The 17,640-nt window shown below is 47.6% G+C and overlaps 2 protein-coding genes across 3 annotated transcripts in view; both read right to left on the bottom strand.

Moving 5' to 3' along the window:
• LOC143359889 (uncharacterized) overlaps positions 1-17,640 on the bottom strand; it is a 29,923-nt gene that overhangs the window by 7,953 nt on the left and 4,330 nt on the right. The gene's annotated exons all lie outside the window — the stretch shown is intronic.
• LOC143359874 (uncharacterized) lies at positions 10,420-15,336 on the bottom strand. Of its 2 annotated transcripts, XM_076798198.1 has the most exons (2): positions 14,231-15,336; positions 10,420-14,197 (listed from the first exon to the last, which is right to left on the bottom strand). In XM_076798198.1, exons 1-2 carry the CDS (start codon positions 14,933-14,935, stop codon positions 12,179-12,181), a joined length of 2,724 nt encoding a protein of 907 aa, XP_076654313.1. In that variant the 5' UTR covers positions 14,936-15,336; the 3' UTR covers positions 10,420-12,178. The 2 variants fall into 2 exon arrangements, with proteins under 2 accessions (XP_076654313.1, XP_076654312.1); XM_076798197.1 differs by having other exon boundaries at positions 10,420-15,336.

Below are 17,640 nucleotides of genomic sequence, written 5' to 3'. Positions count from 1 at the left end.
GATTACCATAATATTCAAATGTTTAGTAATCGATTCAATACAAATTTTGTACTGTAACAAATATTTTGTAATATTTTTTGTAATTTCTTTGAAATAACGCCACAATAATTTCTAGTGGTGCTTGAGAATCACCACTCGAGTGCAAAGGGTTAAAAAGACGGCTACAAATTTTGATAGATACAATCGTGTTATTTTCGTAAAGTAATGTAAAATAGTCGTTTTTAGTGCTCCGTAAACATAGTGTTAAGCTTGACTCGTACAGACAGGCCAACTGCGAGCGTAATCACTAGATTGCGGATCTCTCTGCAAAATAAAAAAATCGTCTGCATCGATTACAACAAACAGAAACCAAATAGAATATTACTTCTTCGCTTGCCAATTTGTATAGATGAGAAACAGTACAACTTCTACAATTTCAAATTTTATCTGCTCAATTTTGTCATAAATGCATACAGATCCGCAGTCTAGTAATTACGAACTTCTGAGACATCCTAAATAAATTAGAAACTTGTATCTGGTTTCAATTTTATTGTTGAACACCCGTCTACCTTCATTAGACGGGCTTGTACAATTTTTAGAAAATGTGGAGATTCGTTCGAATCTTGCTTGGTAATTACTATTCGAACGAATAAATATCCCCACATTTTCGAAAAATTCTACAAGCACGTCTAAAGAAGGAAGACGGGTGTTCAACAATAAAATGGAAACCAGATACAAGTTTCTAATTTATTTAGGATCTCTCAAAAGTTCGTTTCGAGCAGAATGGATGTTCGGAACAGTTTCTGAAGACGGCAGATGACGTGGAAAAGTATGGGGCAGCGTGGGAAAGAATAAAACACTAATGAACAAATGATTGCGTTGTTTCTATATTCTCGTATTGTACGCACAACTGCACATAGCGAGCTTCAGCGGACTACACGAAGAAATTGAGAGATCGTTCTCGAAGGAATCCGCCGGCCGCTTCCGCTCAGGGATTCTCTCGCTTCCAGATCATGAGAAACGCTCGTGGCGCGTACACGCACGCGTCAAGCGGAAGCAACGTCTGCCTGCGATAACAGGGAGCCTGATAATGCCGAAGAAAGTTGATACACTCGGACCGAAGGTACACACAGGCCGCGCCAGAAAATCACTTCAGCGGTACTTTCTTCGATTCGGATCTCTCGCGATACGTATCCGCGAACGATTCGGCGAGCGGGCCGGCGCGGATCACAATATTTATTGGACAATTGCAACTTTTACCCTTGATCGGCGCGGCCCCTCCGGCAATTCCCGTAATGGTAATCACAGAGGAATAACGTTCCGTTTCCGACGGTCTCTCGCGCTTTCGCTATCGCGCGCTTGAAAGTTCCCCGGTGTCGGTTGAAAAATAAAACGCGAGAACCCGCGTGCGCGAGCGTGTGTGCGTGTGTGTGTGTGTGTGTGTGTGTGTGTGTGTGTCACTCCAGGCATTGTCTTAGCGTCGAGTGGCTTCTACTACGAGGCTACGTATATTAATCTTATCTGATGAAATCACGCTGGCCGATGTATCTGCGACGGAATAAAAACCTCGATCGAACGGCCGAGGGAGATCGGGGCTGGTTCACCGATCAACCGAGTCGACTAATTCCCTCCAACTATTGCGTTACAGAGCTAGCTGCCGATGGCCTCACTCGCGATACCGAAACATGGCGACGATTAGCTCATCGTTTGCACCGCGATCTTTTCCACGACGCGTCGTAGCGACTCGGTGGATTTTATTGTGTTGAATCGTTTCGAAATTGTAAGGTCCTCGCGGACAAACGATTTCGACAAATTCGACAAAATTTATGTGGGGCGTAGTAGAAGGCCCGTGTTAACTAGTCCACCTGGTAAGATAATGATCCCCTCGGTAGAACGTCTGAGAAAAAATTCAGGAATAAAATTGTGAAACTGTAAGTGACTGATGAGAAAATACAATTTTCCTCCAGCCTTCAATTTTATTCCTGAATTTATCTGGGGCGACACAATTTTGTCTATGGCGTAGTAGAAGACTCGTATTAACTAACCCAGCTGGTAAAATAATGATCACTTCGGTAGAACGTCTGGAAAAAAATCAAGAATAAAATTGTGAAACTGTATGTAAGTTACTAGTGAGAAAATACAACTTTCCTCCAGGCTTCAATTTTATTCCTGAATTTATCTGGGGCGACAAAATTTTGTCTATGGCGTAGTAGAAGACTCGTGTTAACTAGCCCAGCTGGTAAGATAATGATCCCCTCGATAGAACCTCTAGAAAAAATTCAGGAATAAAATTATAAAACTGTAAGTGACTAATGAGAAAATACAATTTTCCTCCAGCCTTCAAATTTATTCCTGAATTTCTCTGGGGCGTAAAAATTTTGTCTGGGGAGTACTAGAAGGCTCGTATTAACTAGCCCAGCTGGTAAAATAATGGTCCCCTCGATAGAACGTCTGGAAAAAATTCAGAAATAAAATTTTAAGACTGTAAGTGACTAATGAGAAAATACAATTTTCCTCCAGCCTTCAATTTTATTCCTGAATTTCTCTGGGGCGTAAAAATTTTGTCTGGGGAGTACTAGAAGGCTCGTATTAACTAGCCCAGCTGGTAAAATAATGGTCCCCTCGATAGAACGTCTGGAAAAAATTCAGAAATAAAATTTTAAGACTGTAAGTGACTAATGAGAAAATACAATTTTCCTCCAGCCTTCAAATTTATTCCTGAATTTCTCTGGGGCGTAAAAATTTTGTCTGGGGAGTACTAGAAGGCTCGTATTAACTAGCCCAGCTGGTAAAATAATGGTCCCCTCGATAGAACGTCTGGAAAAAATTCAGAAATAAAATTTTAAGACTGTAAGTGACTAATGAGAAAATACAATTTTCCTCCAGCCTTCAATTTTATTCCTGAATTTCTCTGGGGCGTCAAAATTTTGTCTGGGGAGTACTAGAAGGCTCGTATTAACTAGCCCAGCTGGTAAAATAATGGCCCCCTCGATAGAACGTCTGGAAAAAATTCAGAATTAAAATTTTAAGACTGTAAGTGACTAATGAGAAAATACAATTTTCCTCCAGCCTTCAATTTTATTCCTGAATTTCTCTGGGGCGTCAAAATTTTGTCTGGGGAGTACTAGAAGGCTCGTATTAACTAACCCAGCTGGTAAAATAATGATCCCCTCGGTAGAACGTCTGGAAAAAATTCAGGAATAAAATTTTAAGACTGTAAGTGACTAATGAGAAAATACAACTTTTCTCCAGCCTTCAATTTTATTCCTGAATTTCTCTGGGGCGTCAAAATTTTGTCTGGGGAGTACTAGAAGGCTCGTATTAACTAGCCCAGCTGGTAAAATAATGCCCCCCTCGATAGAACGTCTGGAAAAAATTCAGAATTAAAATTTTAAGACTGTAAGTGACTAATGAGAAAATACAATTTTCCTCCAGCCTTCAATTTTATTCCTGAATTTCTCTGGGGCGTCAAAATTTTGTCTGGGGAGTACTAGAAGGCTCGTATTAACTAGCCCAGCTGGTAAAATAATGGTCCCCTCGATAGAACGTCTGGAAAAAATTCAGAAATAAAATTTTAAGACTGTAAGTGACTAATGAGAAAATACAATTTTCCTCCAGCCTTCAATTTTATTCCTGAATTTCTCTGCGGCGTCAAAATTTTGTCTGGGGAGTACTAGAAGGCTCGTATTAACTAGTCCAGCTGGTAAAATAATGACCCCCTCGATAGAATCTCTAGAAAAAATTCAGGAATAAAATTTTCCAGACGTTCTATCAAGAGGATCATTATTTTACCAGCTGGACTAGTAAATTTTGTCGCCCCAGATAAATTCAGGAATAAAACTGAAGGCTGGAGGAAAGTATTTTGTCACTAGTCACTTAAATACAAATTTAGCTGTATAATTGTCGTGTCCATTTTGCGTCCCACGAAATTGTCAAGAGTTTCGTCCTGTCGATGTCGTAATTTACAACCACTCGCCAGGTCGCAGGTACCGGGGGGGGGGGGGGTGGTTGGTCACAATGACCGTCAAGGTAGGGTGGCCATAAAAATGACCAGAGTTTCGGAATCGACCTACCGTAAACGACGCGTCCTATGTCGCCGTACAAATCGGCCGGCACGTTCTCCGTCGATCCTCGACAAGTAAATCGGATGCAACGTTGCTGAAATGTCTGAAGAAATTCAGTTCGACGCACGTGTTCCGAAAGTACGAAAGGCCATGATGCATCAAATTCATCGACGGCTCGTTCTTCCTCGTGTGCAACGTGTCTGTCCCTCACGTTGTCCGCCTTCCTCCCGATGAATCACAATGACGGATATGGCCGGTAATCGGGCGAATTTTCCCGTCGGAAGGGAAACGCGACGGAATCAATAAACGGATATCGTCGTTGCTCACCGACCGACGCTCGTTTATGAAAAAAGAAAGACCGATGAGAGGATCCTTTTGTTGCAATCAGACCTCGGACGTTCGCTGGAATTCGCGTTTTTATTAGAGGATTCGTGGGAAAACAAAATCGACTCGGTACGGCCCTGAGGAGCGTTCTACTTGGACGTATCAGATTGTTGTTCAGCACTTTTCTGTAACTACGTAATTTTTAACACTAGAACTACCGAACCGGTCAAAATGACTGGTGGATGATTTTTTCTTTCACGATTAGTGAAACTATGAAAACGTTTTCATAAGACATTTTTTAATATATCTCTTCTTTGGAGTACACGTTACCATAAAAATCGTATGAAACCTGAGTAAATTCAATCTTGCTGTTAATATAAAGGGATAAGTCTAAGTCACGTTTAGGGCTCGGTAGAGCTAGTGTTAAACCGATTTTTCAGTGGTCAAGGATTAGGTATCCTCGGTAACGCAATTTAGTAATTTTAGTCATCCATATGTGGGTGACGGAATTATTTGTCCAGGTCTAAAAATTAATTTTCACGTTAATAATAGGATCTGTAAAATGCAAGAAAATTGGGGGACCGCTCAATATCATACATTTAATTATCTTCAATTTTTATTTCATTAAATAACTCTGATTTGTTGAGGTCTCTAGTTCGGCAGTCAAAGCATTAATATAGGAAAGTAGAAATGAAAAATAAAACGATAACTTGGGAATCTTTTGTGAACTATAGCATATAACAAATCCGCGGCAGAAAGATCGACGACGCTCCGATGATCGATGGTCGCCTATCCTCGGATCCTTGAGACGCCATCGACGCGAAAGTGAAATGAATATCAAAAGAGTGACGGGAAAATACGGTAGATATGAAAAGACTCGAAAATGTTAAAACTTTTTGCAGGAATAATTCCATCTGCAATTAGCAGAAAGTTGTCGCGATCTATCTTGGATCGTCGCGACGCCAGCAGCATCGGGGAATGGGGAAGAGTGGGAGAAAAGAATGAGACATCGGTCGAACGTAGAAAAAAAAACAAGGTTGATTCTCTTCGATTTCGTTTATTCGGCGAACAAAGGAAACATGATCGAGTGTGTTGGCTCGCTGCGAACGAGCGGCGGCGTGGGTCGAGAATCGTCGACCAATAAATAAATCGAATAAATTTCAATACTGATTATCATTATCATTATCGTTTAGACGGTTGGACGAATCATCACCGGTGTTTCTCTATCGCGGGATATACGACGCGGTATCCTTGCCGAGAGATCCATCAGCTGGAGAGACGTTTTTTCTTCGCCGTCGGAGGACGCGATATAAAATATATAATATCTATATATTTATATATATATATATATATATGCATGTACATATACCGGTGGCTCGTGTCGAGGACGCGTTATTATTGGTCCTTGATTGGTCCTCGCGCGAAGCAATAAGGCACGGGCGATTTAAAGGCACCGGGCGAGTTTAAGAGGCGCTTCGTCGGTATATAACTTGATCGTATTAAAATATAATATTTCAATATATATATATATCTATCTATCTATCTATCTATCTATCTATCTATCTATGCAATCTATCTATCTATATATATATAATTATGTATACATATATATATACGTGCTCTGTCTCTCTTCTCATCAACGCTGTATATATAAATTTCTTTGTACACGATACACGAGCATTATGCTTGCGACATTACGGTCGTACCTTCGCGTATATGTGTGTATATGTGTATTTGTCTGTATACACTTCTGTCTACCTACACGCAACGGACTCGAAATCGCGGGGGCTCGCCCACGAAAACTCGAAACTCTACATACATACATACATACATACATACATACATACATACATACATACATACATACATACATACATACATACACACACACACACACACACACACACACACACACACATACACGCTCGGTTCTCGAAGTTGTTCCTTGCACGCGTTTTTTACACACTTAAAAAATATATATATATTGCTTACGTACGCTGTATGCCTCGTTTAATAGACTCTTGTGGGCTGTGCACACGGAACACACGCAATCACGCACGCACTTACGCACGCATTTCTTTCTTTTTTTCCGAACGTTGATTTTGCACGCGCTCGCTCTCTCTCTCTCTCTCTCTCTCTCTCTCTCTCTCTCTCTCTCTCCTCGGTATCGCTTTCGTCAGTCGGATTCGACACCACACCGTTGAACGTCGGCCGGCTCTCGCTCATTATGTAAAACGTATTATGGCATTATGTAATTCATTATGGCTTACGGTTACGTTACATTTTATTGTACATTGCCGCCTTGACCCTCCGTCGACGACGCCGCGGACAAGGCTGTGTGTGATACGGTTTCCTCACACCTGACTCGCGCGTGTTACCATTTACACCGCCGGGTTCCCTGATATGTTTCACAATCATTGTCGTCCACGTCGAACGTTACGTCGACCCCCGGTTACTGTACCGACGCCCCCGCCCGAGAAAATGGCCGCCGGAAACCACCTCCGGTCGTCTAACCCCGCGTTCACCAATTTTTTTCACCGCTAAACCTACCGAGCACAAAACACATTCAAGTGAAACTTCTTATCGAGATTGGTTACTGAAATTATTTTTGTCGATTCAGTAATTTTCTTGAGAAACGTTTTTATAATTTCAATAATTGTGACATAGAAAACCGGCCATTTTGACCGTGGTAGGTTTAGTTGAGTTATTTTTGTCGATTCTGTTATTTTCTTGAGAAACGTTTTTATAATTTCAGTCGTTGTGACATAGAAAACCGGCCATTTTGACCGTGGTAGGTTTAGTTCAATTATTTTTGTCGATTCAGTAGTTTCCTTGGAAACGTTTTTATAATTTCAATAATTGTGAAATAGAAAACCGGCCATTTTGACCGTGGTAGGTTTAGTTGAATTATTTTTGTCGATTCTGTAATTTCCTTGGAAAACGTTTTTATAATTTCAATAATTGTGAAATAGAAAACCGGCCATTTTGACCGTGGTAGGTTTAGTTGAATTGTTTTTGTCGATTCAGTAGTTTCCTTGAAAATGTTTTTATAATTTCAATAATTGTGAAATAGAAAACCGGCCATTTTGACCGTGGTAGGTTTAGTGTTAACCCCGCTCTGTTCTTTCAGAGCTTCCATCTATTTTTTCCGTGGAACAAGTTAACCCCTAGCACTCGAACGGGGACTATAAGGCGCCACTAAGAATTGCTGTATCATTATTCAAAATATATTTTTGAAATTATTAAATTTGTTTGTGTTTAATAAATCCCTAAACATTTCAGTATTGTACGAGCAAATTGCACCATTTTCGTACGTATAATATGAAACAAAAAATAGAAGGGAAACATTCTAGGAAGAAATGTTTCGTTTTTTGAAATAGCTTCCAGTGCAAAGAGTTAACCTTCTAACCGGGACGACCTTTTTAATTAATGGGAAGGGAATGTTGTTCTTCGAAAAGTTCTGTTCTGGCACGTTTGGAAAAATGTCTATCACTGCGGAGAGAAAATCCTCAAGAACTTCTTTTGATAACAACTCGATTCCAACCGACGTAAACACAAGCTTATATCAATACGTATACCATAGTGTCATAACTGGACTGCCGGTTTAAAAATTACTGGTCGAAGCTTAAAACAATGAAAAGTAATGTCATAGTAGTATCGTCAACTGATTAAAACGATTACGAGTCCGCAGAAAAGGTCCGCAGTCCAGTGATAACGAGCGAGAAAAATTGAAAGAGTCACTCGCAATCTTCGTAAAATAATTTTTCGTCAATCTGTAAGAGTTAATTGTGTCCAGGATAAAATTTCTGTTCACGATCGATCGAAACGAGTTTCGTTCGGGATCTGCACTTTCATTTTGCAGTTTTCATTATAATGACCGTGTTGCTTCGATCTTGTGTGATTTTTGAGAGAAACGTGTCAGAAACGGAACTCGTCTCCAGTTTTCCAGGACCGTTTCGGAGTAGGTGAATCGTCACCTGGAGCAGGGGATTCGACCTTCGGCGGCCATCTTCTCACCTCGGGAGCGAGTCTCAGGTGCGCTGAGATATCGTTGACCCGCGGGACGCATAATGCGCGTCTCGGTGGCCGACGCTGGCGGGGACGGTTCTCGAAACGAGCACGATTGAGCATGAATATTGAAACATTGATGCAACCGGTCCGTCTGCGACGATGATTTACAAGATTGCCGTGGTTCGCCGCGCCGTTTCCAAGCTGAATTGGCCGCGCGCGCGGGTTTCGCGGAAGGCTATTTTCCATTTCACGTTTCGCTGTTCCACGTCGCAGACGGATCGTCGCCGGTGACGCGCGCGCGATCCGCTTCATCGATCTGCAACGCTGATAACAGACACCGTTACACGCTACATATAGTATCTACAATACAAGCAACCGGGCGCCGATGCAACACAATCGTCCGAGATAGAGACTTTTCCTCGCGAAGGCCGTTCCCCGCGATAAATAGGGAACGCCGTTATCGCTGCTTCGAATCGGAGCGAGTTGCGAGACGATGCGACACTCGCCGCGAAACCCTGAGTACGATCCACGGATCATCCGGAGATCCAGTGGATCGCGGATTTAGAGAGAAATTGCGATTGCACGCCGATTCGGGCCGGTAGCGGCTCTGTTCTTACGGCACTGAGTGTCTTTACGGATTATTACTACGATATTTCTGCAAGGGGTGGTTTCGTTCAATTCGCCTGGCCCTTCGACGATCCTAATTAATCAACGTTTCTCTCTCTCTCTCTCCGATATCGGCAGAGGTCGAAGCAAATCTTTCTTGTACACTTTCTGTACACATTATTTCGAATGTTCGCTTTGAAGTTTTGTTGGTCTTACGTTCACACGACCGTCTAGATTAATCCTTAATTGACACTGTCGAGTTACTGTCGGGCTTTTTAATAAAATCTTATCTCGACTCGTAACCCTTGCGCATACAGCCAGGTACCTATTTTTAATTCGAACTTGCACGTTCTTCTTCAAAAATAGCGGAAGTGCCTCAACTTTCTATATTCCTGAGGCACAACAATTTCATTCGAATTTGATGATATCTAACGATTACGATATGTTACTGAGGGCGGTACACAATTTTAAATACTGAAGAGATATTCAATCAATTCTGTTCAATGCAATGGATCCATCGGATTCGTTTTTGCGATCGTCGAAGGGCAGATTCAAGGATCTCGACGGAAGCACCCCTTTCCCAGGATCATAAGGCATAAGGCACGCGTCCTTTCCTTTCGAGAGAAAGGACAAACTCCTACGATCAACCTTTTCGCGAATCGCTTGTGTAATTCATAGACAAAATATATATGTATATATATATATATATATCCGCTCTATGTACAGGTAAGTCTACGAGTATGAGTTTCCGCGCGTTTGTTCGTGGACCGGCAGAAACGAAGGCACGCCGAGCATTCACTAGCGGAAGTGATCCTTTCCGAGTAGCATACACTCGTTTCTTCCTTTCCCGTTTCGGTCGCGGACAAGAGAATCGAACCGACGGCGCGGCGTTGCTAACAGTGCGCGCTGGCTCGACGAAACTGCAAATATCAAGTTGCAAGAGACGCGGCTACCAACAATAAATTAAAGTTAGTACGATTAAAAATCAAACGAATGGAAAAATCCAGAAATTTCTCAATCAATTCGTCTCTTGCTTCCTGTTCTATGAAGCGAAAAACATTTTTCTGCATAATGAAACTTGAGATTACCAGGTTGATTTTTCGCACCTTGGTATTGGAATTGCTAGAATTTTGTTTTACTAGAAATGACTGATTTGTATGCTGAATGAAAATTGTATAAATTGCGAGATACAGGGGCTGTACGTCTAGACATTTATATTTTTCCCTGATGACTTTATAACGATACAATATTTTCACTGTTTTGCATTTGATCTACTCTTTTTTTTTTGTGAAAAATGCATAAAATCCTCGGTCTACCGATATGTGCTGCTTTTCAAAATTATTTCAATATGTATGCTTGAAGTAAAAAGTCTGTTGAATCACTGTCATTATAAGTTCAACAATTTCAAAATAATTGAGTCGGTTTTTCCGAGCAGCGATGCCAAGAGTGTGCAGTTAAAGAGCGTTCTTTGGATTGAATTCGCAGAAGGACACAGAAATGCAGTTTCGTCGAGCGAGCTCCGATCGATCGGAATTCTCTCGATCGGTGCGAATCCTCTCCCGGTTTCCGCGACCGTGGATCGTTCGATTGCTCGCCGTGTATTTACATATTTACAGGCTATCGATCCAGCGGGAACGGAAGAAGCGAAACGGGCCGCAGAGAGACTTGCGAGAAGACGAGAATCTAAAACGAGAGAAAAGAAAAACGGAGACCGGAACCCTGTCGTAATACTTGCGCATCGCGCGTGGAAGAAATTCTTTGAGCAATTAAACCGATATCTAGGATCGGTCCCCGGCCCGGAGGCGGAACAAGAGAATGCGAAAAATCGCGTGCGTGCGCGCGCGAGAGCGGGTTGTGCAACGAGAGAGATAGACCACGCGCGCGCGCGAGAAACTACTCGATTCGCGAGGGAGTTTTGTTTTTTCTTCTCGGGCATCAGCGATCGATATCTCCGCGTCGCGACTGACATAATTCTGTAATTATAGTGAGTCCAGGCGACCTCTAAACGGCCTAGCCGATAGCGGCCGACGAGAAACGGTAATCGCGAACGATAAAGTCAGCCGCGAAAAAGTCCCGCCGCGGAGATACGCGCACGGATTTTCGTGGGGACGAGGGAACCGAGACAGAGAAAAGAGTTAGGCGACCGCGATGGAGGAAGATGCGTGCGCGGGACTCGACCGTGTATCATCTCCTACCGCGCCTCCGATCGTCCAATGGCCGATTAAGACTTTATCGCGATGCGTAACGCCGCGCGATCCCTGGAAACGATAAACGCTCACGTGGAACGCGAGAGATCGACGTGTCGTAGATCACGTACCGGTCGATCCTGCGGTCGGGAATCCTTTTGGAAAAGTTCGGGAAAATTCGAAAGCTGCGTTCTCAACGCTGCAACCACCGGACACTCGACCAGCCAATTTCTCACGGAAACTTTAACGATTTTTATGAAGTCATCACGATCTTAACACTCGCAAGGCGGATTCAGACACTTGCTCATCGATTTTTCAAACTTGTTCTCAACCCCGCTCGACCCCCCTCCCCTTGCGCTTCATTGTAAGGTTCAAGCGATTATATCTTCGTCGTACGAAGCCTTCTAGAAGGAAAATAAAATTTATATTCATTGTACGACTATTGTATACTCTGATGGCTAAATATTGGCAACAGCTAAATCGAATTTTACTTCGGTTCGGACTCGACATTATAGCGCAAGGGGTTAACAGTGTTTTATCTAGATCCATTGGTATTTTTATTGTACCGAATCGCACAGCTCAAATTCGTCGCCAAGAGCTGACGTAAACGCGTTATAATAAGAAAAATTTAGTATAAAAATTCAAAGGAATTGAAAAAATTGAAATGCTGAGTGAAGATGAGCACGGGTCCCGCCGTCCAGGTGTTGATACAACTGAGACTGAGAAATCTGGTAACATAATCCGGTGAGAAAACTAAATAAAATTTTCAGAATATTCCCTGTCGCATTCTACGATTTCGTTTTTGAGGCGGTGGATCAATTTGACCTCAGCAAACAAACTACAATCAATTGCGTTTGGCCAGCCAACATTGAACAGGCTCCGCGCGTAGTATCGGCGTTCGCGATCGGATCCGATTGGACGAGCATCTTCCTCGAGTTACCGAAGGGGGTTCATTTAGAAAAAGTTCGGTCTTGTTCCGCCCGGTAGGGGATCGCGATAGTCTTCGAATTACGTGTAATGGGGGCTCGCCGGATACCTAACGAACGCGCTGCTGACCTGCGGGAACTCTGTGTACGGGCTCTGATGCGTTCTCCAGGAGATCGGCAGTCTGAGACTGAGCTCGAGGGCGTAGTCGTGACCGCTGGCCTCGTTCAGGTTGCAGATGCTTTGGCAGTTGTTGTTGTTGACGATCTGGCTGCTGACGGGCGACAGGCCCCTCTGCGCGGCGGGCTCCTTGGCGGGTTTGCTCACGGGATTGTCGAGGTACGGCTTGAACAGGATGGCGTCCTTCTTCGAGGTTGGTCCCGGAGGCGGAGGCGCGGCCGACGCCGGCGGCGTGGGCACGGTGCTGGTCACCGGTTCCGTTCTCGACGGTGAATCGACGGCGAACCTTTTCGGCTTGACGAGACAGAGCGGCGTCTCCTGCGGCGGTGTTTCCTGGCAGGCAGAATTGGTCCTGACGGATTCGTCCTGTTCGACGCAGAGCCTCTTCGGCGAGTGTAGAGCCTCGTAACAGCATGACATGGTGCAATGGTGTCTCTTCAAGGGCGAGGAGGAGAGCATCTCCTCGGTGGACTCGGGAACGATGCCGATCTCCGACGAGTACTCTCCAGGGGAATAACAGTACTGCCTGTTCTGCGGGTCCGAGTAGCAAGATCCCCTTATGGAGGTTTCCTGGTAGCACGAGGTGATCGGTGTCGCCGCGTGGCTGCTGTCCAGGCAGCAGGAGAGGTTGCAAGAAGCGACCGGCTCGCCCTCGGAGAACGACGGGTCCACCATCGGGTGCTGGTAATACGGAAGATGCTGCGAGGAGGAGGTGGAGGAGGAGGAGCCCACGTCGCAGCAGTAGAGAGGCGGCGGCGGCGATCGCTCGTACTCCGCCTCGATCCGATCCTGCGACAAGCTGGACACGTAGCTCGAGGTCCTCAGGTCCACCGGTGACTCACCGGAAGCGACATCCTGCACGGGGCCCAGCCGTTGCCGCGAGTTCCCGCGGACCGCGATCTCGCCCCTGAGCTCGGTCTCTTGTCCGAGCCACTTTTGCACCTGGCGGCGGTTAATGCCGAACTTCCTGGCGGTGGCCCGTTGGTTCCCGGCCACGCCGACGTCCCGATGAAACGCGTCCAGTACGTCCAATTTAAATCGGAGCGAGAACGATCGTCGCCGAGTCAGATCGTTCGACGAGTTCTGGCTGCCGGACGAGCAATCGAGCGGATCCATCTCGCTGTCCGAGCAACTGCTGCTGGACCGGCCGGAACTGGCGGGACCGCGAGGGCTCGAGGGCAACGAATAGCCTTCCCGGTCGTGCATCGGGCTGACCGGACGCGAGTCGACAGGTGGCCTCTGGTAATCGACGTACGAAGACACGGCAGCCTCCCTTCCGTCCTCGCTGGTTTCCTCCTCGATCTGCAACTCCTCCTTGACCACCGCTCCGCCGATCACCTCCAACGTATCCTCCGGTAATCCCTTCTCTCCGATATGGGTCTCCTTCGACTCGCGGATCGGCTTCTCGGAATCCAACGACGGGGACGCGAGTGCGTGATGGTGCGGGTACAGGCACGGGCTCGCGGGCGCCCGTGGGGAATCGAAGTGAACGGACATCGTGGAACTGGTGTTGCTGCTGGTGCTGCTGTTGCTGTTGGCTGAATGCGAAACGGGCGAGAGCGGGCCCCTCGGGGCACCGGGCGAGCACGTCGACTCGCACGGCCCTGGCGTCGCCGCCGAGTCTGGGCTCGCTCGCTCCGTCTTTATCATCGACGGCGCTAGTAGCAAACCGTACGACGATTTCCCGTCCGCGGAGGAATCCACGTCCCCGTAGCTCTGCTGGGGCTGCCGATTGTGGCTAGGTGCTGATCGATGCTGATGCTGATGGATCATCTCGGTTTCGGTGTAACGACGATGCTCGGGACGCTGGGTCACCCGGTAGCTCGACAGATTTTGATACACCTTGACCTCGCCGCGACCCTCGTACGACGAACTTTCGATCTCACGATGACCGTTCGTGTTTGCGACGTAGTACCTGGATTGCTGGTCCGAGCAGTCCCTGTAGTCGTGCACCACCGGTTCCTGCATCCGATCCTCCGCCTCGCGGCGAAGGTGACGTTGCTCTTGATTGATTGTGTACTCCTGATAGCGGACAGGCATCGCCGAGGCCGTGGTGGATTGAGCCACGTATTGGGGCGACGAGGGTGCACCGCCATGAGGAGGATGAGGAAGAAGAGGTGGGGGCCCTTGCTGTGCAGCCAGCTCGTCGCCGTGCAGTCTGGCGAGGCTGAGGTTCAAGGCCGGCGCTGCTGGAGCCACGGCGGGCCCCGTGGCTTCCGTCACGGTGCCGTCCGGCTTCGGAACACCCGTCGACGAGATCACCGTCGTGCTCGTCGTCGTCGCTGCCGTTACCGCCGTCGTCGACACGACGGTGTTGCCACTTTCCGCACAACTGTTACGCAGGTTGTCCTCGCACTGTAACCACTTTTGTATCTGACGCCGATGAATTCCGTACTTTCTCGCGGTGGCCCGCTGGTTGCCACGACAGTCGATGTCGTTCCGATACGAGTCGAGAACCTTGAGCTTAAAGGCCGGCGCGAATATACGTCTGCTGCCCATCACTCCGACCGATTTCCTCGTGGCGGTGTTGCTGTTGCTTGTCGGCTGTTGCTGCTGCTGCTGCTGGTGCACTGACGATTGTTGCTGCGACTGCGGCTGCTTTTGATGCACCATTTTCACCGAGTTCCCCTCACCGAGCACCTCGCTCACACTATGAGCCATAACGACGACGACGACGTGTGATTTCGCGCACCCACCCGAGATACCGATTCTCTCCTTTTTACAGGGTGACGTCGCACGACCGACCGTCACACGACGACGAACACCGGAGACGAGAACGACGGCGACAATGACGACGATGAGCTTCGTAACCGGGCACTGCCAACAACGCACGGGGGTACCTTAACGCGTAACATTGCACGAAGTGCTTGCCTGGCCGCGCCGCGCACGGAGTTCCTTTTAGGTCTCTTGGTAGATGCCGTAACTAATTTTCATCCCCACCAACGGCCGAGGACTGCGGCTGCTTCCCACCGAGCAGTCTCTCTTTCCTTTCCTCCCTACTCACGCCACTGCCCCCTCTTACCTACCGCACCTTCTCCCTCTCTCTCTCTCTCTCTCTATAGCTAAAGCGCTCGTGGTCTCTCCCTCCCTCTTCGTCGTCGTCGGTCTCGCTCGCTCACTGTAGAAGCCCCGCAACGATTCGCTCGTCTCTCTTCGCCTCGGTCTCTCACCGTGTTTCCCCCTCTTGTCATCCCTCTCCCTCTCTCTCACCGCCTTTCTCCTTCGTCTCTCCTTGTCTCTCCGTCGCCAGCAAGCGCCCCTCAACACATACCCAACATCCCACTCGACCGGCATAGGCGCTAGAGTCCACCGCTGCCGGCCACCAGTCATTCTTCTTTCTTTACGCCTAACCGACCTAACCTCCTCCAACTAGGCTCTTCTCTTTCTACGTTCTCGTCATCCTGACTACCCGCACCCGTAGGCGCCCACCCGCCCCTCCTTCTCCTCCTTTGCCTCTACCCACTCGGGACTCCGCTTTCCCGCTGTTTTTGTCTCTCTCCCGCTCGAACGACCGTCTCTCTTCCCTTTCACACCTCAGCGCCGTAAAACTCCGCCATTTTGTGTGTTCACTTCCGTTAATGACGCGCGCGGGAAACGTCACGCCGGCGTGACGACGCTCTCGGCGCCATGTTGTCTGCCGTGCTCGTCTGACTGCCTTGCCTTGCCTTGCCTGCCTGCTTGCCTGCCTGCCTGCATGGCTAGCTGACTGGCTGGCTGGCTGCTACCCGTTCTCTCTGGTTCGCCGTGGCAGCCAGCATGGAGCCTAGATTTTTGCTCGCCTTTCTCCTCGCGTTGCCTGCCTCTGCGCGGTGCCTTTTCTCGCCTTCTCGGCGTTCCAGCGGCCGTATCGCTACGCAGAATTTTATCGCGATCTACGATTGACTCGCCAACCGTCCGCTCTCGAGAGCCATACACCGGAGCAAGTATCGTTCGAAACGGTACGCGGCAGGCTGCTCGGGTTACCGATGTTTTCCCGTTCGCCGAGATTAGGCGCGTTATCTAGGTTAAATCGTTGAAGACCTACGTCAGGCTTCGCATACGGTATACAATTCTTGAAAGCTCGCAGTGTAACCGAGCGCCAACACAGCTCGACGTCGACGTCGACGACAGTCTCGCCTAAGAAGTTTTATTGGCACTCGAATAAAGGGGAATGGCCGGTGAGGGGGAGGCGGCGAGAGGGATTTTACCTTCCTGGAAAAACGGTCGTGGCCGTTGTCGGCTTCGCCAGGCAGACCTGGTTAGGGTAGAAGTCGTCCCTATTATAATCCGGCCGGGTAATACGATCTGTATTGTTCTTGACTGGTTATTACCAGCGTTTCTGTCCGTCTTCAACCGTTACCCAGAGTCATCGGTGGTCAATTATTTCCCTCGGCTTTCCGGCACGATCTTATTTTGTTTTGTTCGTTGCGCTCTCGCTCGCTCGCCCCCCCCCCCCCCCCCCGCCCTCTTGCTCCATCGGGGAGCCGGAGAGTTATCAGCGGACGGAGTTTCCTGGCGTGCATGCGAATCGCAAATTTCTTGCATGTACGTCGTGGAATGAGATCATGTTGTTTTTGTGGCGTGAGCCGACAGTTAATATGTTTAGCTTTTCGCGCGGTTGCCATGTCGTTCGGCCGCACGTAGGCCGCGGACGTGTGTGTAAATACACGGGCGTCGAGAGAGCGAGACAGATAAAGACAGAGAGGCTTGCAAGCAATGACGCAAACTTTGCGTTAGTATATACTTTGATGAGCACGGGCAGGAGCGAGAAAGAGCGATCGAGCGACAGATAGATAGAGAGAGAGAGAGAGAACGATAGGTCGCGTGGAAAGAAACGAGCGAGGCCTCGTAAATTTCCATGATTCGCGCCACCAGCAGAAACTTGGAGGTCCCACTGATCCTTCTGCGGTTCCTCGAAGGAGCACCCTGCTGCTCTTCTCGGAATCTCAATGGCTATTCTCGTTTCGCCGATTACGTTGACTCCGTGGCCCCTTCTTCCTCGACTGTGTCCGAGGAGAAGACCGAGCGAATATTGCTACGATCGGAGAGGTACCTGCCTCTCAACACGATTCGGACCTTCGCATAGTTCTACGGGTACCGCGCGATTCATCGCTCAGGTATTTCGTGCGCCGATGTCGGAAGCGTCTCAGGTTTTTCCTGTCGACGACGCGACGAGGAGATCCGAATCGTCGATCCGCTCTTTAATTTGCGACCTTGATATTACACGATTATTCGGGTCGTGCCGTGCCGTGCGACATCGGCACACCACCACCGATACCGCTGTACATATATCGCGAGTCGGCTATCGGGAATAATACCGGTGTATACGAGGAGGCATAATGCGTGGAAAGCGCCGCGGCGGTAGCAGACCGGCAGTCGCCTAAGTA

This window comes from Halictus rubicundus, chromosome 12, assembly GCF_050948215.1.
Source record: "Halictus rubicundus isolate RS-2024b chromosome 12, iyHalRubi1_principal, whole genome shotgun sequence".
Taxonomy (NCBI): domain Eukaryota; kingdom Metazoa; phylum Arthropoda; class Insecta; order Hymenoptera; family Halictidae; genus Halictus; species Halictus rubicundus.
The sequence above is the reverse complement of the archived record's forward strand: the minus strand, read 5'-3'. Positions and strand labels throughout refer to the sequence as shown.